Below are 23682 nucleotides of genomic sequence, written 5' to 3' on the forward strand. Positions count from 1 at the left end.
TTTTATGTAGCCCTTCTTTTTTTTTTTTTTTTTTAGTTTTTTTTTTTTTTTTTTTTAGTTTTTTAAAATTTATTTGACAGAGAGAGAGAGAGACATCACAAGCAGGGGTAGCAGCAGAGGGAGAGGGAGAAGCAGGCTCTCTGCTAAGCAGGGAGCCTGAAGCAGAGCTTGATCCCAAAAGTCCCAGCATCATGATCTGAGCTGAAGGCAGATGCTTAACCAACTGAGCCACCCAGGCATCCCATTATGCAGCCCTTCTTGCCTATAATGTATATTTACAAACCAGGCTGGATTTTATCCCCACTTTGTATCATTCCTATTTCAATTTCCCATTATCACAGAACTGTTAACAAAAGTCATTTAGTTACTTTTTCCTATCATGTATTCCAAATTCACTGGAATAATCCCTTATGAGGCCAAAGAAATGCAATTCTAAAGAAACTTATTAAAATTTACATGACCAATCCAACCCTTCAAATATGAGAGCACAGTTAAAAATGTTGTTATTCGATAAGACAAAAACAATGATGGCATTAACTACCTTACAGTATGAACTGTGGTGGAATAAACTGAGATAGTGGGAGCAGGCAGGGCCCATCAACAAAGATAAGACTGGAAACGTGCAAGTGCACCAGGTCCACATAGCCATCTGCTCTGCATGGAGGGAATGAAATAGAGCAATGAACTAAGGCATTTATTTTCAAAGTCCTAATTTGTTAACAAGACCTGTGCAATGAACTCTCATGTGGTTCTATGATGCCCCTCCAAAAAAAAAATCCACCACAAACCACCTGCCATACTCTATGGGGACAAGTTAGAAGATTTTCCTAATAAATGTCTATACTTCAAAAATGTTTTACTTGCATATGAAAGAAACATTAAAAGAGAAAATGTTAAAAGGAAAGATACTAGAAAATAATGTTTACAATATTAATCAACTTTGTGTGGGCTTTTAAGAAGATAAAGACTTACACTGATATTCTCGAAGGGATATGCAAGTTATTACAGGCTTTACTTTAGGGAAGAGATTGGAAAGCGTGTCATTAAATATTTTTCTGTAATCTACTTTTTTTAAATATATGGACATATATTCATTTTTATTTTATTTCTATATATCTTAACAATGAGTATTTGGATAATAATATTAAAAGCAATAGTGATTTCCTTTCAAATAATTTTCTGTAAAATTAAAAGGATTCTAATACATGGACACACCATAAGTTACTCAATGATTCCCATTTATCATTGGACATTTTAGTTATAATTCAATTTTTGCTGACAAAATTGGACTACAACAATCACTTCTATCAATGAAATTTTGTCTGCATTTGTGATTATTTCCTAGGAGTGGAAGAATGGGATAGGGCATGGAGATGTCAAGCGCTATTAATGCATACTACCTACCCACTTTTTAGGATGCTTATAACAATTACACTTCCACCTAACAGAAATGCAGAGTACCCACTGTAGCAACTACATTCTCAAGAGCAATGGGAATTTTCCTTTAATCTTTACTAATATGATAAGAAAAAGAAATCCTTCACTATTACTTTGAATAATACTAAGGTTTGGAGCACCTGGGTGGCTCAGTGGGTTGAGCCTCTGCCTTCGGCTCAGGTCATGATCTCAGGGTTCTGGGATCGAGCCCCGCGTCGGGCTCTCTGCTTGGCGGGGAGCCTGCTTCCCCCCTCTCTCTCTCTGCCTGCCTCTCCGCCTACTTGTGATCTCTGTCAAATAAATAAAATCTTAAAAAAAAAATTTTTAAAGAAAATAATACTAAGGTTTGAACAATCTTTCAATTTTATTTATCTGCAAAGAAACAGGTTTTCATGCTATTCTAAGAATTATCAGAACAGTCCAAATTTTAAAATATTAATACTTACAGGATGACTCAAAATATACATTTCCTAAAACTGGAAATACTCTACCAAGAGTCACTGGAATTATTAATCGTTATGAAAATTGTAAATTATATAATATCTGTTACGAAATTTTAAAAAGTTGCTGGAAACTACCTACTTTTGTATCTTAACTCAAATAAAAACCTGGAGTATATGAAAACCATATGTGGACGACAAGAGTCAAACTGAGCAGGAATCTCTAATATCCATGATGGTTTTCTTCCCAGGGATTTACAACACATGGTTTTTTCAGATTCAACACAGGGCCCAAGAGCTACAGCAAGCTTTTGAAGACATAAGCAGCCTATCCAAATACCTCTCCTTAGCACTCTGGCCCACAGAACCCTAAGCACTGCTGGGTGATATCACTTCTTTTCATACTGCCCTCATGCTGGCAGAAAGAGTGAACGAATATGAGATATAAGTAGAAATATATAAAGCAATCCATCTGCCCAGCCTGCTGTTAGCACTTATCCTGAAAATACTATCCCCACAGCCACAGTTCTCAGTGCCTCAGATCTGAACTCTGCCAGCCTTCTCCAAATTAGTATCAGGGAGTTCCCTGACTTAGAAGTTTTAAAAATGTTTTCAATGAGAGAGGCATGGTGCTACATGACTGCACCAGCTACAGCTGCCATCCTCACCACAGGCTGATGAGGGGAGGGTTAAAGCCTTCCTCACAGGTAGGAAAAATGCAGCTCACAGAGATAGGTTACACAGCTGCCCAGCACAGAAACAGAATTCTAACATAGGTCTGTGTGATTGGGTTGGTTTTTGTTTACCTACACTCAAATATGCCATCAAAACTCCTGTTAAGGAAAGAAGCACCACAGAGATGGAGCGATGAACACTTGAATCTCTGACTGACAAAGTTATGAAAAATAAAACATTGGCCTGCTTTCTCTAGACTTTGGTTTTAAAGAGAACCATTTCAGCTCTCTAATCTGGTATCCAAAGCATGGACTTCAAGCTAGGCCCAGTCCCCTTACGACTGCAGGTTGCAGACTTCAGTGCTTCCTTGTCCCCATCTAGAGAGATGAGCCTCCCAACACATATAGGCAAGATGGCGTTTTTCCCCCATCTTCACCAACCCAATCCTCCTTTCTGTTGGGCCAGGAACTGGCCCACTGAACTGACCCATCATCACTGGAAAAAGAAACCGATTCCCTTAGACCAATCACAACCACCAATGAGCCAAGGTCAATTGCTCAAACTGGAATTCTGGAAGAAAGACACATATTTACCTAGTACATATCTACCTAGTACTCACCACAACTTTTCAAGGCTCCCTACATATTTCATTGTATTTATATCTCAAAACAACTATTTTTTTGGACAGGTTAGTTAAGTACTTACTCCAATCACACAGCTAGTAAAAGGAAAAGTTTGAATTTCAGTCAGTCCGACTTATCCTTGAACTTGTACCCCCTCACCACTACACAATAATGCTTTCCTTCTACATATCGAAAGTAAAGCTCTGCATGATTATATACAGAGCCTGAGAGAGATTCAAGACAAAGTGTATTACTACCCAGAGGATCTACCACATCCACACATTGTGTCACTCCCTTGAGTGTGACTCAGATAGCAATCCTATGTGATCACAGAGGATTTGCTTGAGCTCTATTTTTTACCTTTTTTGTAATTTTATTTTTTGCAGTGTTTCAAGACTCATTGTTATGCACCACACCCAGTTTGAGCTCTATTTTTAATTAAGCATACTGAAAGAAGATGTAAGATATAATTAATTTTATAAAACTTTGATATGACAATGGAAGTTAACACATGCTAATTTTTTTTCCTTAAAATGTTTTTCTAGCCTTTTCCTAAAAGGTTATAAAATAACAGCAATAATAATGAAATATATGTACATATGCAACTCTCATCTCCGTCCCCCCAAAAAAGTGATATGTATGATTACACAACAGACAATTCTCCAATATTAAATTTTTGCTTCTTCACATTTTTTTAGTACTTCATATTTTTTTTTTAAGATTTTATTTATTTATTTGACAGACAGAGATCACAAGTAGCAGAGAGGCAGGCAGAGAGAGGGGGGAAAGCAGGCTCCCTGCCGAGCAGAGAGCCTGATTCGGGGCTCGATCCCAGGACCCTGGGATCATGACCTGAGCTGAAGGCAGAGGCTTTAACCCACTGAGCCACCCAGGCGCCCCATAGCTCTTCATATTTTTAAATGACATTATAACTCTGAGTTGAAATTTCCCCTACTTAACACTTTATTCATTGCTCATACTCTAGTATAATAATAATCAGAATATTAAACAATAATAAGAGCTGCATAAAACCATCATAAAAACTGCACTCAAGAATCAACAAGGCATACAAGTATTGGTATTGTCCTCAGTTAAAGACAGCACATGGAAAAATGCAAACTGATCAATACAAATAAAAGACGAACTATAACGCCTGGAAGAATTAGCTGTAAGCACTAAATTTTGTAGATAGTGCCACAGAGAATGTATTGGTGCTCTAAGCTATCATAGAAAATCATCCCTCCACAGAATCCAGAGTGTCCAGAAGACACTCTTGTTCTGCCTTCCTCGTTTTAGAAAGAGGCAAAAACTATTAATGGCCATAGTTTATAGAGGATAAAATTATAGTAAATTAAAAATAACAGGTATGGCTAAATGAGGGACAGAACTAGGTACTAGGATTCTATACTATATGAGACTTTTTCAGGGTCTGCCTAGCTGGAAACACCTTTCCTCTTTGAATTGGCTAACACTCTGATTCTTCTAATTACAAAGGTGTAGAACTATTAAAACAGTAATAGAGAGTAATCATGGGTTTCATCACCTATTCTTTATTCCCTTTGATATTTAAATGTCAAAATCTTACTCGGCAATATGCTTTCATTATTTTGAGCTTTTGGCCTGAGTATGGTCCCTGGCTCTGGCAGAGAGTGCTCTTTGGGGAAACAGCCCTAGTGGGTAATTTCCAGGCTATAGTTATAACCAGCAGTCCTAAAAAGAGATATGTTCTATCACCTTGCTCAGAGCACAGGAAGGATAGATTACGGATCCACCGATTAAGGTTTAATTATAGCCACTGACCTCAGTGAAATCCCATTAAAACTTTCTTTTAATTCAAAACTGTCCTATCAAATGATAAGTAAGCAAGACTCCTATACCAAAGCTACAAATCAGGCATCTGCACATGTTGCTCTTGTTTCATTAACAGAGAAGGTTATCTCAAAGGAAAAGGAACAATGACTTTGGTTGGTATGCCTTATTTAAGAAGCCCTAATTTAGGGGGATGCCTGAGTGGCTCAGCTGGTTGACCGGCCTTGGCTCAGGTCATGATCTCAGGGTCCTGGGATCGAGTCCCGCATGGGGCTCTCTGCTCAGCAGGGAGCCTGCTTCCTCCTCTCTCTCTCTCTGCCTGCCTCTATGCCTACTTGTGATCTCTCTCTGTCAATAAATAAATAAAATCTTAAAAAAAAATAAAAAAGAAACCAAACCATAAAGTTATGAAGTGAATCAAACGACCACCAAGAGGATCAACTGCTGGGAAGCAGCAGTGTCCATACCAAATCCAGCCCCACAAGCTACAAATGGTACTCTCCTTTTACCCCTGGTCATTTACTCATTGGTCATACTAAAGTAATGATATAGGCTGCCTCCTAGCTCATGTGTGATCACATGTCTAACGACAGCTTTAGACAGCTTTTGAATGAAGTTAGGAACAGAACCACAATTTTAACATGACAGTCTCAGCAAGGCGGAATGATACTCCCAAAGAAAATCAGCTTATCGGTGATAGAGGGAGAACTGACTGTATTCACAGGGTCCAAGTTTTTTGTTTTCTTGCATTATCCCCAAACTTTGCAAACCATTTCCTTTTCTACCGTGATATCTTACGCTTTACCATATAAGTTGATATGATGAGTTAAGTAGTGAAAGTGGATTTCAGATTCAGACTGGAAAGCTACAAGTTCTTGAGGAAGATTTTTAAATGTAGTAAATTTATATATTACATTTGTAATTATTCTGTTCTGTGTAACAGAGCAGTCAGTGAATGTTAGCTGAAAATGTAAAAAAGAGAACACTATTTATGTAAGAATAAAGCAATAAAATATAGGCAAGATTCCTAGGTTTGAATCCTGGTTCTGATGTTTTTCACTAAAAGGCCTTGGGCAAGAAGTCATTTAATCATTCAATAAATTATTTCTTGTGCATCTATTACGTGCTGGGTAAAGAACACTAAATGATATTATTAATATTATTGATACTAATGATTTTTTTCCCTAAGATTTTATTTATTTATTTGACAGACAGAGATCACAAGTAGGCAGAGAAGCAGGTGGGGTGGGGGAAGGAGGCCCCCCACTGAGCAGAGAGCCCAATGCAGGGCTCGATCCCAAGACCCTGGGATCATGACCCGAGCCGCACGCAGAGGCTTTAACCCACTGAGCCACCCAGGTGCCCTGATACTAATGATTTTTTAAATCCCTACTCTTACAGATCTCTCAACCTACTGCAAGGGAGACAAACAAATTAGGACATTATCAACAGTATGCCAGACAATAGTAAGAAGAAAAATAAGCTTAAAGGGGTACAAGGATTATAGGAGGAGGGAGTAGCAATTTCCATATTATTTCCATATTATTTTAAATAGAGTATCTATTATCTTTGATAATTTATATTCACCTTTGATAACCCAAATATACTATTGTATAATTATATTATTATAAGAGATTAAGAGTTTATTTTATACTATTTTTCCATAATGAAAAAAAAATAGGAGAAAAACTAAGAAGGAATATTTTTTAAAAAAGGATCCCCTAAACAATTACAAATCCAGTACATTAGATAAAAAGCTCATAGTTAACCTTAGAAATCGCTATATACAAAAGCTATATACTTTTACCTTTAACACTCGTCCTCCTCTAGAAGATCTTTTCCAACACTCTCTTACCCAATTCTACTTATGCCCAAAATACCTATTAATTCTCATAGAAAAAGGGCCATTAATAATATACTTGAAAGCTGTTACACATCTCCAACTTACAAATGGGTTCTACATTGATGGTTTAGAACCTAAAATACTTTTTTAGTAGAGAAAAAATATTATATGATGTTGAAGGGCCTCAATCCAAACAACAAAGGTCTATTTAATTCACTAAAGACCTGTGGCTTTCAACTCAAAGCATCCACCAGATTCAATTATGGGGATTTTTAAAATTCAAACACTTATAACCCCTTACCAGAGATCATTATCTTACTGGTCTGGGTGAGGCCAGGGTTCTGTACTTTTAAAGCCCCACAGGGTTGAGGACAGCTTCTGGAGACTTAGCTCCAAAAGACAGATCACATCTGTCTTATTTTACTTCTTTAACCACAACACAGAGCCCGGCACGAATAGAGCCTAAACATGCCATTAACTTCCCCAGCCTTCTTTACAGTTATGGCTAGCCATGGAATATAAAAGGAAGTTTTCAGATGGATTTAAGGAAAGATTTTCCTCCCAAACAGAGGAAGGTAGGTGAGCCACCTTCTTGTACTATCTCCTTTTCTTCCTGTCCTTGGAGAGAACATGCCTGGAGTAAGCACTTGTGAACACTCTCCCACTAAGGCCAGTAGGACAGAAGATTAGGAAGATCAGGGGACCTCATGACACTGCTGAGCAGCTATACCAACCCTGGGACCCCAACCCCCGAATCCCTCAAGTGCCAAACACCTACATGGAACAGAGCCTTTTGTAGAATTTTTTACTATGTATTTACTATTATAAACACTGAATAAATCTGGAAAAGGTAAAAGAGATAGTTAAGAAAAAAATCCCAAAGTTTCAAAAGTCCTGCAATAGAATTTGGTTCTTAATAATCATAAGAACAGGTAGGTGTGCCCTCAATTTCATTCTAACTCCCCAATTAGGGTGCAAGTTCCCCTTCACAGCTTACACAGTAGACAGGATCATTCTAAATCCTCAAGAATCTTAAAAATAGAGGCGCCTGGGTGGATCAGTGGGTTAAAGCCTCTGCCTTGTCTCAGGTCATGATCTCAGGGTCCTGGGATCGAGCCCCGCATGGGGCTCTCTGCTCGGTGGGGAGCCTGCTTCCTCCCTCTTCTCTCTCTACCTGCCTCTCTGCCTACTTGTGATCTCTCTGTCAAATAAATAAATAAAATCTTAAAAAAAAAAAATCTTAAAAATAATTCCACAAATCTCACAGCAGACTGGCACCTATTTAATCCACCGTAATCAGGGAGATGAGTCCAAAAGGAAATAGCACACTAGGGGGTCAACCTTCTGCCTCTGATCCCAGCCCCACCGTGCTCATTTTACATATCATTCCTCTTCTCCTCCCTCCTCTATTCGAAAAAGGGGTTGATAGAGGGCGGAAGGCATCAGATTATCTATGAACTGACACTATCACAGAAATGACAAGAAATAAAATGAATAAAGTGCCCTGGACAAGGCCCAGCATATCATGAACAATCAATCTCACCAATCATTACTAACGAACTCATATGAAAGTAGAATAATTTAAAAACAACAACAAAAAATAATTTTTAAAAAATAATTTTTTCTCAGTAGAGTATGTAAGTTATTCAAAGAAGCCAATTTACTTTTTCTTTTTTTTTTCAAAGATTTTAATTATTTGAGAGAGAGAACCTGAATGAGAGGAGAAAGTGAGTAAGAGAGAGAGCACAAGCTGGGGGCAGAGGCAGAGGGAGAAGCAGACTCCCTGCAGGGATCCTGATGCAGGGACTTGATTCCATGATATCTGGTATCATAACTTGAGTTGAAGGCAGATACTTAACCAGCTGAGCCACCCAGGAGCCGGCCAACTTACTTTTTCTTAAAGTACTGACTTAAACTAAAGCCTCAAAAACAGGCATTACATTGATTTCAGTTTAGCAACTAAACATGAGGTCATAAGCCATGTAACACAAATCCCAAAATTTGGCAAATTTAAGTTAGCAATAAATAAAATCAGGCTCCCTTGCTCTGAGGGCTTGAGGTCCAGATATCTCTCCTGCAGACACAATATTTACTAATCAAATGGCTTTCTACTATACAACTTGACATCTCAGATTTTCTGAATCCCACAATTCAGTACTTTATCAGAATAAAATGAGGATATAATATGAATATTTTCTTAATACCTCTTCCACATATATAAATACTAACTCCCCAGTCAGAGTACAAGCTCCAAAAGACTTAACTTCATATGATTTTGTTTCTCTACATGATATTTTATACTCTATGTTGTACCACCAGTGACCAGGAAATAGAAACAAAGAAGAGGTAAAAAGAGAAAATGAGAATATAAAATCTTGTGCTCCTAAAGTTCATATTATATAGGCCACATTAGACATTCAAAACTAGAATGCAGGACTATTAGTCTACATTTCCTTTCCTTCACATGCTTTAAGAATTCAGAAATTCTGTGATGTAAAGCATATTCAACATAGGGACTCACCACGAAAATAATTCCTGATTGTTTTTAAAAAGACTGCCCAAGATTCAAGATATTTTTGGAAGGGTGCTACCTGATTTAAAAATAAAAATCCAATTCTAGAAAAGGATTAAAATATAAAATGAAATGAACCTATACCACAGCTCTTGTATGTAAGACAATTTTTTTAATTGAAATCCACTCCAGATTAAAGGGAAATCAGTTTCAAAATTCTATCTTTTTAAACTTGTTCAAACATTTAAGGATTCAAATGTCAGAAAGCTTTAAACTTATATTATGAAATGCCCCTAAAGTTCATGAGAGAACATTCCCAGCTCTGCAGTATAATTTTTCAACTTTTTGGCATATCATCTTAATAGATTATCACTTAATATAAAATTAATGCAAAATAAGAGGTATCATTTTGGAGCCACCAACTATTACCTTTCCTTCCAAAAAGATAACATGATTTATCGTGCCATAGATAAGTCTCTCATACTGCACATGTGGTCATAAATACACTACTTCTGATGGTGTAAAGCTAGATATCACTATCCCCAACACAATGATTCTTTTTTACTCAAGAAAATCAGTACAGTAAATAACTTTTCTTCCCTTCGAGACAATCACAGTGCTTGAGGCTGCTGCGACACAAAAACAAAATATCTTCACAAATGTCTCCAAACAGTCAAGCTGAAAATCTAAGCCAAAGTTTCATTTAACAGCCTGTCAGTTTTTTGATGTGAAGCTAATGAATGCAGTGGCAAACAAATCCATCAAACCTAACATCAAAACAACTGCACTTCATCCTACCAAACAGAAAAATGAAATACAACCTGCAGGCCAGCTCTTTGATCCAGCCTAGCCAGCAAGCAGACCTGTGAGTACCATCACAGCTGCTGCACCGAAGTAATCATGGACTTCATTCCACCACAGAAGGAGAGAAGGCTCCAGAAATGGAAAACATTCATCTCAAATATGCATCAATATCTTATTTCAATTGCTAAAGTGTTACATAGTTTTACATTTCTACCAGAAAAAAATACAGCATTTCATTCTAGATTACTCAAGTTCAAAACTATAAACATGCCTAAAATAAATAACTAGATAGTATGTTCTATTCATACTACAGTTTTGAAAATGGAGGTTTATTAAAAGCCCTTCTGTTCTTTATGAAAACTCCTTGAAGACAAAGAAAACACATCTTTCTTCTTTGTAAAAACACAGGCACAATTCCTGTTGCAAAAGAGGAACTCGCTGAGCACTCCTGAAGCTGAACTCTGCCTAACTCAGTAGGCAAATGGGCATGTAGCTATCTATAAAATTCCTCTCAATTTTTCTTCAGTGAAAACCTTACCTCTGATCAATGTAATGGGGGAAATTACATAACCCCCTTCTTAGGTAAGTGAGTTCTCTTAAAGGCAAGGTCTTTCTGTTCTAGAGTATAATTTTCTGAATAAAAATCACCAATAGGGACGCCTGGGTGGCTCAGTTGGTTAAGCAGCTGCCTTCGGCTCAGGTCATGATCCCAGCGTCCTGGGATCGAGTCCCACATCGGGCTCCTTGCTAGGCAGGGAGCCTGCTTCTCCCTCTGTCTCTGCCTGCCATTCTGTCTGCCTGTGCTTGCTCTTTCTCCCCCTCTCCCTCTCTGATAAATAAATAAAATCTTTAAAAAAAAAAATCACCAATAATTCCAATATTACCAGTGACCCTGGGATTATTTTTTCAAACCCAATGTTTTGGGTTTCTTTTGTTTTAAACAAAAAACTGAGATTTGGAGGAGGAGAGGCAAGATGGCAGAGAAGTAGGAGACCCTGTTTCAACTGGTCCCCTAAGGTGACCTAATTATCTACGAGAACACTTTGAACACCCATGAAATCAGCCTGAGATGTAAGATTATACACTTCTGGATCTCTATGGAGGCAGAAGGTATCAGTGGAGAGGTAAAGCAGAGTGGGAATGCCTGGACTGATATCGGAGGATAAACAGAAGGGTGAAGGAGCCACCCACTGGAAAATAATACCCCAATACAAAAGTTCTCTGTGGTTGGGGACCAGCATTAACTTAAAGTCTGGTTGAAGGTACTCAAAAAGAGCAAAAGAGCTTAAGGGACAACTGGTAGAATCAGGTAGTCAGGGACCTAAGCCCACGGACCCAGGATGACCACTGCTGGTGACCACCTGTGCCAGAGAGTGTGGCAGAGCCTCCATGGTCCCTGAGCGCACCACCACTGGGCTGGACACACTCCCACCCTCGTGTGAGACAATCTGGTATGGGCGCCAGCCGCCACTCGCTAGGTCCACACCCTTCTGTGCTCCCCTGAACTCCCCAAACTGTGAGGGGGCTGTGAGTGTACTCCCCCCAAACCTAAGGGAGCTTGGTGTATGCACTAGCCAGCTGTCTCTAGGACCAGCTGAGGATCTGGTCAGTCCCAGTCTGCACTTGAGAGAACCCGCTAATCTCTGGTCCGGGTCCCTAGGCAGCGGCAGCCTTCTGCAACCTGCCCAACAATGATGTCTGGACCCCTGACAGCAGTCCCAGCAAAGGCAGACACAGGAAGCAGGCTCCCTGGACCAATACTGCTTGAGGTTTTAGTAGCACGGGAGTGCAGAGACAACAGGCATCTCCTGTGACCACTGAGATGGTGGCTGGGGGCGTTCACCGCCTGTGGGAGGTTGTGCGGTTCAGCAGACATTGCAGAGGGGGCGTCTGTGTGTTCTGTACCACCGAGAGGGGAGCAGACTGAGGCTCCCCTCTGAGGTGGAGGTCTGGGTGCAGTATGCTTTCCACTAAACCTCAAAAAGCCACTAAAGAACAAAAACCTCTATAGAATAAAGGCCTGAAAAACCGGTTTCCACAGAGCCCAGCCACTTGATAGGGGACAGGACTCAATGCAAGCAAGACTGACTGAAAAACAATGCAGCAGGCCCCTCCTCCAGAAAGCAGGCCAAAAGAACAAGAGGACAACCTCCACAGGGTCCCCATAAAACAGTAAAATCCTAACATGAGGGGAAAATAATATATTAAGCTCCTGGTATTGTCCTAAAACCTGTATATTTCATAGGTACAACTTTTTTTTAAATTGTTCTCACAATCCTTGTACTTTTTAACTTTTTTAACCTATTTACCATTACAACTAGAGGTTTAATACAACATATTCCATAATAACCTTTTAACTTGAACTTTTTTCTTACATAGACCTGTTTTTCTTTTCTATTTTTTTAATATACATATAGATATAAGCTTCAAGGTAATCCTCTTTCCCTAATCAATACTACCCCTATACATAAATCAGTTTTAATTTCCCTTTATCTTGGTAAAGTTGAGTCCTTTAACAAAGATACCAAGATACACCCAAGAAGAATCAAAATAACCTTCCTCAACCACCTCAAGGATTTATAACCACCTTCTCATCTTCTTCTTCTGTTAGTGTTTCTGTGTATTTGTTTTTGCTGGTGTTATAGAAATCTTATCCTTGGGATTCATTTGGGCTGAGTTCTGTTTTGTGGGGTTTTTTTTCCTTGTCATTTACGTTTTTTGGTCTTTTTGTTTGTCTGTTTTGTTTATATACCTCATAAATCTTACTTTTAGGGCTCATTCTGCTGGGTTTTCTCTTTTCTCTCTCTCTCTTTTTCTCTTTTTTCTTTCTTTTTGTTGGTGACTTCCAATTGCTCTGAAACGTTCCAGGGTGCACCCTGCCTGGATTGTGGTTGATATATTCAGCTATACATCTCTTCAACCACCTCTCACCAAAATGACTAGGAAGAACCCCCAACAGAGGAAAAATTCAGAGACTGTGCCCTCTCCATCAGAACTATTGAATATGGACATAAATAGTATGTCAGAAAGCGAATACGGGGTAACAATTATCCAGGCAATGGCTAGTTTGGAGAAAACCATTAGCGACAACATAGAATCTCAAAGGGCAGAAGTGAGAACTGCCCGGGAAAAAGTTAAAAATGTAATAAATGAGACCCAATCTAATCTAAATACTCTAAGAGCTAGGGTAATCGAGGCAGAAGATGGAATTAGTGATCTAGAGGACAAAATGATAGAGAAAAAGGATCAGGAGGAGGCATGGAACAAATAGCTTAGAAGTCATGAAAACAGAACTAGGGCAATAAATGATGCCATGAAACATTCCAAAATCAAAATTATTGGGATCCGTGAGGGGCTGGAAAAAGACAGAACTAGAAGATAATAGTTGAACAACTACTGGATGAAAATTTTCCCAGTCTGAGAAATGGATCAAGCGTTTGTGTCCTAGAGGCAGAAAGAACACCGACAAAGAACACCTGCCTCAAGGCACTTAATTATGAATCTCATGAATCATAATTTTGACAGGAGCTTCTGAGGGCAGCTAGAAAGAAGAGATTCTTTATGTACAGAGGAAGGTCCATCAGAATAACATCAGACCTGTCCACAGAAACCTGGCAAGCCAGAAAGGGCTGGAAAGACATATTCAGGGCACTAAATGAGAAGAACATGCAGCCAAGAATACTTTATCCAGCAAGGCTGACATTCAAAATGGATGAAGAAATAAAGAGCTTCCAAGACTGGCAAGGTTTAAAAGAGTATGTGACCACCACGCTGGTACTAAAGAAGTATTAAGGGGGGTTCTATAAACGAAAAAGAACCCAAGCATGACATAGACCAGAAATTTACAGAGTCAATCTATACAAACAAGGACTTCACAGGCAACATGATGTCGATAAAAACTTATCTTTCCATAATCACTCTAAATGTGAAGAGCCTAAATGCTCCCAGAAAATGGCACAGGGCTGCAGATTGGATAAAATGACAGAACCCATCCATATACTGTCTACAAGAGACACATTGGGAACCAAAAGATACATCCACACTGAAAGTGAAGGGATGGGAAAGCATCCTTCATGCCAATGGGCCTCAAAAGAAAGATGGAGTAGCGATTCTCATATCAGATAAATTAGATTTTAAACTAAAGACTGTAGTCAGAGATAAAGAATGACACTACATCATTCTTAAAGGATCTATCCACCAAGAAGATCTAACAATTGTAAATATTTATGCCCCCCATATGGGAGCAGCCAACTACATAAGACAATCTGTTAATCAAGATAAAGAGCCATAGTGATATGGATACATTAATAGTAGGGGATCTTAACACACCACTCTCAGTAACAGTAAGATCATCCAAGCAGAAAATCAATCAAGAAACAAGAGCTTGGGCACCTGGGTGGCTCAATGCGTTAAGCCTCTGCCTTCAGCTCAGGTCATGATCTCGGGGTCCTGGGATCAAGTCCTGCATCAGGCTCTCTGCTCATCAGAGAGCCTGCTTCCCCCTCTCTGCCTACTTATGATTTCTCTGTGTGTGTGTCAAATAAATAAATAAAATCTTCAAAAAAAAAAAAAAAGAAAGAAAGAAAGAAACAAGAACTTTGAATGACACTTAGACCAGATGGACCTCATAGATATATACAGAATGTTCCACTATAAAACAACGGAATACTCATTCTTCTCAAGCGCACATGGAACTTTCTCCAGAATAGAGCACATACTGGGTCACATAGCAGGGCTCAACTGATACCAAAAGATTGAGATTATTCCCTGCATATTCTGAAATCACAATGCTTTGAAACTGGAAATCAGCCACAAGAGAAAGTTTGGAAGGAATTCAAACACTTGGAAGCTAAAGACCATCCCGCTTAAGAATGTTTAGATCATGATATGGTGAATGCTGTGAACTGTGTAAGCCTGATGATTCACAGACCTGTATCCTTGGGGCAAATAATACATTACCTGTTAATAAAAATAAATAACAAAAAGAAGAAATGAAAAAGGAAAAAAAAAAAAAAAAAGAATGTTTGGAACAACCAGGAAATCAAAGAAGAACTTAAAAGAATTCATGGAAACCAATGACAATGAAGACACATTAGTGCAAAACCAATGGGATATGGCAAAGGGGGTCCTCAGCAAGAAATACACAGCCATCCATCCAAGTCTCACTCAGAAAACTGAAAAATTCTGAATTCACCAGCTCTCTTTACACCTTAAAGAACTGGGAAACCAACAAAAAATTAAGCCAATGCCACGCACAGAAGGGAAATAATCAAGATTAGAACAGACATCAATGAGATAGAAACCAGAGATACAGTAGAACATATCAACAAAACTAGAAGCTGGTTTTTTTTGAAAGAATCAATAAGATAGATAAACTGCTGGCCAAACTAATCCAAAAGAGGAGAGAGAGGAACCAAATTAATAAAATTATGAATGAAAGGGGAGAGATCACAGCTAACACCAAGGCAATAGAAACAGTTATCAGAAATTATTATCAATAACTATATGCCAATGAGTTAAGCAATCTAGATGAAATGAATGGATTCCTGGAAACCTATTAACTTCCAAGACTGAAACAGGAAGAAATTGACAACCTGAAGAGATCAGTATCTAGTAATGAGATTGAAGCAGTGATCAAAAACCTCCCAAAAAACAAGAGCCCAGGACCTGATGCATTCCCTGGGGAATTCTACCAAACATTCAAAGAAGAAATAATACCTATTCTCCTGAAGCTATTTCAAGAATAGATACAGAAGGAAAGCTTCCAGACTCTTTCTATGAGGCCAGCATTACACTAATCCCCAAACTAGGCAAAGAGCCCATCAAAAAGGAGAATTTCAGACCAATGTCCCTGATGAATATGGATACCAAGGATTCTCAACAAGATCCTAGCTGATAAGATCCGAAAGTACATTAAAAAGATTATCCACCATGACCAGGTGGGTTTTATCCCTGTGATGCAAGCGTGGTTCAATATTCACAAATCAATCAATATGATAGAACAAATCAATAAGAGAAGAGACAAGAACCGCATTGTCCTTTGAATTGATGCAGAAAAAACATTTGGCAAGATACAGCATCCGTTCCTGATTAAAATGCTTCAAAGTATAGGGATAGAGGGAACATTCCTCAACTTCATAAAATCTATCTATGAAAAACCCACAGCGAATATCTTTCTCAATGGGGAAAAGCTGGCAGATATCCAAGATCTATAGAGAACTTCTCAAACTCAACACCCAAAAAACAAATAATCAAGTCAAAAAATGGACAGAAGATATAAACAGACACTTCTCCAAAGAAGACATACAAATGGCTAACAGACACATGTTCATCATCATTAGCCATCAGGGAGATTCAAATCAAAACCACATTGAGATACCACCTTATACCAGTTAGAATGGCCAAAATTAACAAGACAATAAACAACAAGTGTTGGAGAGGATGTGGAGAAGGGGGAACCCTCTTACACTGCTGGTGGGAATGCAAGCTGATGCAGCCACTTCGGAAAACAGTGTGGAGATTCCTCAAAAAATTAAAAATACAGCAAGCCTATGACCCTGCAATTGCACTCCTGGGTATTTACCCCAAAGATACAGATGCAGTGAACAGAAGGACCACCTATACCCCAATGTTCATAGCAGCAATGGCCATAGTCGCCAAATTATGGGAAGAACCGAGATGCCCTTCAACAGACAAATGGATAAAGAAGATGTGGTCTATATATACAATAGAGTATTATGCCTCCATCAGAAAGGATGAATATCCAACTTTTATATCAACATGGACAGGACTGGAGGAGATTATGCTGAGTGAAATAAATCAAGCAGAGAGAGTCAATTACCATATGGTTACACTTACTTGTGGAGCGTAAGGACACAGAGGACATTGAGTGAAGGAGAGAAGTGAGTTGGGGGAAATTAGAGGGGAAGACAAACCATGAGAGATTGTGGACTCTGAGAAACCAACTGAGGGTTTTGGAGGGGAGGGGGGTGGACGGTTGGGAGGGCCTGGTGGTGGGTATTAAGGAGGGCACGTATTGCATGGAGCACTAGGTGTGATGCATAAACAATGAAGCTTGGTACACTGAAAAATAAAAATTTTTTTTAAAGATTTTATTTATTTATTTGACAGAGAGAAATTACAAGTACACTGAGAGGCAGGCAGAGAGAGAGAGAAGGAAGCAGGCTTCCTGCTGAGCAGAGAGCCCGATGCGGGACTCGATCCCAGGACCCTGAGATCATGACCTGAGCCGAAGGCAGCGGCTTAACCCACTGAGCCACCCAGGCGCCCTATGAAAAATAAAATTTTTTAAAAACAGGGCTTTGTAAAGCTTTTTTCTAAGTCATCAAATTAGAAATATTGGTTTGTAATATATAAAATATAACCAGTACAGACCCACATGCTGTACCACATTAATTCTGTCCCACAAAGAGACTCTGTCTTGGAAGCTTTTATGTATTCTACCCATGTGACAGGCAAAGGAGATCTCATTTCCCCTAGTCCTTCAACTATGAAAAAACCATGCCATTATTTTTTAAATTATCTGCCCCCCTCAAAAGCACAACTCATCCCTTGTGAATAATAACTATTTCTGTTTTTAATTAGAGACTTAAAATATATTTTTTCAAGTACATGTGTTTATAGGTACCCTAATCCCAAATAACCATAAAAACATAAAGTCATAAAACTTTGGGTACTTGAACGGGAAATATTTATAGATAAATAAAACTTACAGGACCCCTCAGATGCTACTATACACAAATATAAAACTACCCCTGAGTATAATAATAGCTATCGTTTAGAATAAACTAGATAAAGCAAAGAATTCAGTAGGCAAAACTTCGTTAGTTTAAGAATTAACTTAGGTATCCTCAAAGCTAAAAGTTTGTTTGGTTTTTTCTAAGATTTATTTGTTTGTCAGAGAGAGAGAGAGAGAGAGCAAAAGCAGAGGGGAGCAGCAAGCAGAAGGAGAAGCAGACTCCCCGCTGAGCAAGGCGCCTAATGTGGGACTCCATCCCAGGACCCTAGGATCATGATGAAGGCAGATGCTTAACTGACTGAGCCACCCAGGCATCCCAAAGCTAAAAGCTTCTAGGTGCAGTTCATAACTAATCCATTATACATTTGTTCCCAGCAAAACACAAAAATTAACTGTCCAACTCACAAATTTTCCCAAAATTAAAAACTACACACACACATGCATGCACACATGCACACAATACAGTATTCATATTGCTGTGTAAAGAAATAGACTTGGAGATCAATAAAAATGTGTCAAAAAAATTACAAAGACATCAAAATATGCACAAAAATGCCATCATAGCACCCTACAATATAAGAGAACTTATTTAATGAGACTAATCAAGAAAATATTAAAACTGAGGGATATAAAAAAATAAAATAAAATAAAATTGAGGAATATGATTTTAAAAAGCATAAGTATGTTTTAGTGAAACATTCAAAACTGTATCCGTTATAAATTTAATTTCCAGTTCCTGTATAAAATAACTGAAATTAGTTACATCTACTCACAGAAGACTCTTAATATATCACCATGTCAATTATTGACTGGAACTCTCTATGGTAGAGAGTTTACTGCCCTAACCTTCCCATCCCCACCAACAAAGATATGTATGTCTCAATCCATGCAATTTGTGAATATGTCATCTTATATGTTAAAAGGGATTTTGCTTGCTCTGAAATGTAGGAGACCACATGGAAAGACCTGAGAGATACCTCTAGGAGCAAAGACCTAGATAACAGGCAGCAAGAAAATGGGAACTCAGTCCTACAACCTCAAGAAACTGAATTCAGCCAACAACCTGACTGAGCAAGGAAATGGATTCTTCAACAGCATCTTCAGTAAGAAATGCAGCCCTGCAAACATTTTGATTTTTGCTTGGTGAGACTAATATCAAACTTATAACCTATAGAATCATGGTAAGTGGGTATTGTTTTAAACCAGTACTTTTATGGTAGTTTGCTCTAATAGCAAGAGAAAACAAATACATTCTCAGAGGAGGAGAACCACATCACCAAAAGTAAGGGAAAGGTAGAGGCAACACCTAGAAACATCTCAAACACATGCAATTAAAACAATTTTTAACCAACTAGCCAAAACTGTATCATAGGCATTGAACAATTTTGTACCTAGCAAAATACCAGAACCAAGACAGTCATATTCTTTAACTAAATTGAATGATATAAATCAACACAGCATGAGTGGATATCCACATACCTAAGATTTTTTTCCCCTCATAATAAATCTATGGGGTGGAGAGGTATTTCTGATTTATAGAGGAAGAAACTAACAAAATAAATAAATGACTGTCCTAATGACATATGGTTAACTAGAAAAAAAATGGGACCTTGGAGCCCTGCCTCCTCTACTATGGCATTACCTTTCTGTGAAAGCACTGTAAGTAGCTGGCCAAGACACATACTCTGAGTTTTCTATTTTTTTATTAGGTTTATTATAATATGAAAGATGTGTAATGGGAAGAAGTAGTTCAGTTCTGTTCCTTTCTAAATTACCCCTCATAAACAGAAATTACTCAGAACAGAAAGTCTTCTAATAGCAGGTTTCCTTTTTTCGCAAGTTCACACAAATGCTTCCTAGGCTGTCAAAGGGCTATAGTTTCATTTTAATATACTATGTAATTCTCTAATTACACATATAAATTAAACCTAGTGCTCTATTCCCTGAATATATTTCTATCCAAGTTCACCCAGTGGTTCTACATGCAAGCTTTATCAATGTAGAATGAATAATACTCATACTGTGGCCAAGAGACAGCCATGTAAGTTGTATGTGTCACTTTCCACTAAATCTGTGTCAATTTTACATACTCTGTAAAATAAACAGTTTCATTTAGAAGCTGCCCTCTGCCAGCCTGTATTTCTGCCTTCAAAGCCACAGGAAAGAAAGCAACCTAATGGAAGCTACCTTTGAAGATGTCTTCTATTTAACACCACAGGGGGAGATTAAGTAAATTAAATAGAAGTTATGGCCTGTGAATGAAAATACACAGTGTGTGAACTAAATTAAATATAACTGAGCAGGAGATGCAAAATTTTATACCAAATTTAACATAAAGATATATTTCTTGTTAAAGCATGTTCTATATTACTTTCAAGAAATTCATGTTTGTACTAAAGGCAATTTTAATCATTTCTTCTTACCATCCTCCCTCAACATCTTACTACAGTTTTAACAGAAACTTTCCTCTGTAAGTAGTTGTTTTCTAAGCCATGGACTAAACTCAATTTGGACAGAGCCAAGTCTAGCTAACGTGGAGCCACAGGGAGCCACTAAAAAATCTCACAAAAATACAATTGGTGGCTTTAAGAAAGAAAGCAAACATCAGCTGCATAAAAATTACCTCTGCACCACATTAATCTCAAAACAGAGAACTATAGCTACAAATGATAATATAGCCCATATAAAATAAATATACCTGGTCTGAAATAAGTTATCATGATAAGAAGCACACAACATCAATGAAGGAAAAAACTGTCGCATGTGATCTTAGGGTTTCCTGCTACAATATTACCAGAATACACATTTATTTTTGAGGCATAACTTACCAATTTAGCAACTTTCCCATAGTCAATCCATCGAACTGTAGCAAAATTTGTAGATTCTGCACAATTGAAACCATGATTAAACCCAGCATGGTAGCCATATGGAAAAGTGATCATAAATTCTCCAGCCTCCTGAGTGATCTGTAGAATAGAAATCATATAATATTTTCTAATTATAGACTTTCTAAGTTGCAAATACTATTAAAATATATTTCCAAGGGATGCCTGGGTGGCTCAGAGGGTTAAGCCTCTGCCTTCGGCTCAGGTCTTGATCTCAGGGTCTTGGGATGGAGCCCCACATCGGGCTCTCTGCTCAGCAGGGAGCCTGCTTCCTCCTCTCTCTCTGCCTGCCTCTCTGCCTACTTGTGATCTCTGTCTGTCAAATAAATAAATAAAATCTTTAAAAAAAAAATATATATATATATATATATATATTTCCAATAAAGAAAAGAAAAAAAAATGCCATGGTATCAGAGCTATCTAATATAAAAAAAGTAGCCCCAGATCTTTACCCAATCCATTAACAGTTTTTCAGGAAACATTAAAGACTTTTCTAAACAGGGTTACGGCAATGTTGTTCAATCATTAAATCCATAATCAAAGATATTATATTTTATATGAAGATGTTTTTAAGTTATCAAGTAAATTTGTTTTAGCACTCAACCTGCATATTTTAATACTTTAAAAATTCATATTATTGTAGTTCTGTAAAGGGACCTATTTTGACTTTTTTTTTTTTTTTGCAGTTACAGCTATAGAAACTCTAATAATGCACCCTCAACAGGGTTTACTATGAATTCTGTTGCTAAATAGTTGGTGGTATTCACCAAACTATTCTTTCATAATACTCAGAAAACATACAATTAGCTATATTCCATTTAATAGTAAAATTTCTATCAAAGAACTCAAATATGTATGTATGAGTGCATCTTTAAATATAATTAAAGAAACTTGGGTAAACCAGTCAGAACTTAAAAGCAAAATGAGAAATACATTTATTCCATTCCTATTTTTTAGGTTAAAGAAATCTGGCTTTTTACAACCACCAAAACACACAAATCACACCATGAGCTATAGAAAAATAGTAAAGCAAAATTTTTCTGCTCTCTTTTAAAAATTTACCTATACTATGATGGATTATCAAATGTATTACCTATGCTTCATTTTGTCACCATGGTTCAATTCAGTCCTAAAATGCTGAGAAATGAATCTGGGAGTACGTATGTGTATGTAGACATACAGGAGACATACTGTATAAATACAGATGCACACAAGGCAATTCAGTTGCCATTTTAGGTATACAAAAATGTTGTATGTAGAAGTATTTTCTTTTACAACAAATCTGAAATTTATCTCATTGCCCTCAAGCCCATGACAGCCCAGAAGGTGTTCTACTACAATGAGCAGCACTCTGCTGCCACCTGGCAAGCAAAGAACGACTTCTCAGTGTTCAGCATGTTTCCAGTTCCATCATTCTGAGCCACATGACAAAACAGCCTGGTTCTCTCCTTTCCTGGTCTAACTGAATTTCATTAATTATAATTGGGCTTGGAAACTAGGCACTTCCCTGTACTATGTGATAAAACAAAACTCAAGCTGGCCAACTATTTCTAACCCTACACATATGGGTAAAGAGGGTAGGGTTGCTGCCACTGGGATAAAGTAACTACCTTCACTGTGCCATTGAATCCCACCCACAATCCTTTTCTACTCTACCTAGAAACCTCTGTTCTTGCCATGTTGAAAGAGAGTACCTGTTCCCATTGAAAGGGACTCTAAATTTTATGCTTCTATATAATTTCCAGAAACAGTGAGTCTCAGTTAGCCAAAATGTTTTTTGGCTTATTTTACTGCCTCTGTGTAATATGTACATAAGAAAGCATGGTGACAGAAAAGAACGAGTCCCTTTTATTAAAAGACTAAACAATCATCACAATTCCATATCACAAAAGAAGTTGGAAAGGAAAGTACACATCTAAAAGCAGACATTATCAGTTTATTAAACATATATATATGTATATGTGTGTGCATATATATATATATATATATATATAATTGCAAATACATTGAAAGAAATCTGGCTTTTTATAACCACCAAAACATACAAATCACACCATGAGCTATAGAAAAGAATGTTACTTTGACTGTGAAATGATTGCCTAAAAACAGGGTCAAAATGAGGAGAAAGAGGGCTATGCAAAACCCTTTTATAGATCATCTCTTTTCATCCTCATAATAGTCCTATTAAGTGGGTACTATTATTATCATCGTTCTCCAGCTAAAGTAACTGAAACTCAGAAAAATTATGTAATTTCCCCAAGTGACAGAAACAGGAATGAACTTGGGAAGTTTAATTCAGAAGCCTACACTACTCTGTCCCATGATACATTATCATCATCAGAGAATAAGTTCCTTGAGGAGTACAGAGTCATCACATATTCTTTGTCAACATGGAAAGGGAAATGGCAGTATTTCACATAAAAAACTGCAAATGTCAATCAGATGGTGAGGCACTGGTGTCTTCAGAAGCCATGAAATGTCCCAACCTCAAGAGATTAAAGGAGAACCTGTCATCTGGTGATTTACCAAGTAGTACTGAAAAGCCACAGCCCAGAAAGGGGTGCAGGGCACCTGCCTCCTTCTCCCCAGAGCTTGGAAAGGAGCTACAAGCTCCAAAGGCCTCCAATCCTGGGGAAATGAACCAATCCCACACTCTGCTATTTCACAGGACCCTCTCTTCAAAGACCAGCTTGATCAGTATCTATCACCAGCCCTAAAATCATTAAGGATTTTCTGTTCTTGGGAGACTATTCCATTCATTCTCCTCTCTCTTCTAAAATTCCAACTTAAATAGAAGTGTCTAATTAAGTTAATGCCAACCACCTAAAAGAAAGACTCACTGATGATGTGTCTGAGACTAAAAAGCCCAGTGCCTAGAGGTATCTGTAAGTAAGA

General features: G+C 37.9%; 1 protein-coding gene across 12 annotated transcripts in view; it reads right to left on the reverse strand.

Annotated features, from left to right (window-relative positions):
- Positions 1 to 23682, reverse strand: part of KDM4C (lysine demethylase 4C) — a 521081-nt gene that overhangs the window by 364391 nt on the left and 133008 nt on the right. For 11 of the 12 annotated variants that reach the window (XM_059142108.1, XM_059142109.1, XM_059142111.1 and 8 more), the window contains one exon: positions 20731 to 20868. In XM_059142108.1, coding sequence (XP_058998091.1) covers positions 20731 to 20868 — 138 coding nt within the window. Of the gene's footprint in view, positions 1 to 20730; positions 20869 to 23682 lie in introns of those variants that run through there. The other variant, XR_009346376.1, reaches the window with a different exon arrangement.

Source organism: Mustela lutreola, chromosome 12 (genome assembly GCF_030435805.1).
Source record: "Mustela lutreola isolate mMusLut2 chromosome 12, mMusLut2.pri, whole genome shotgun sequence".
In the NCBI taxonomy this organism is placed as follows: domain Eukaryota; kingdom Metazoa; phylum Chordata; class Mammalia; order Carnivora; family Mustelidae; genus Mustela; species Mustela lutreola.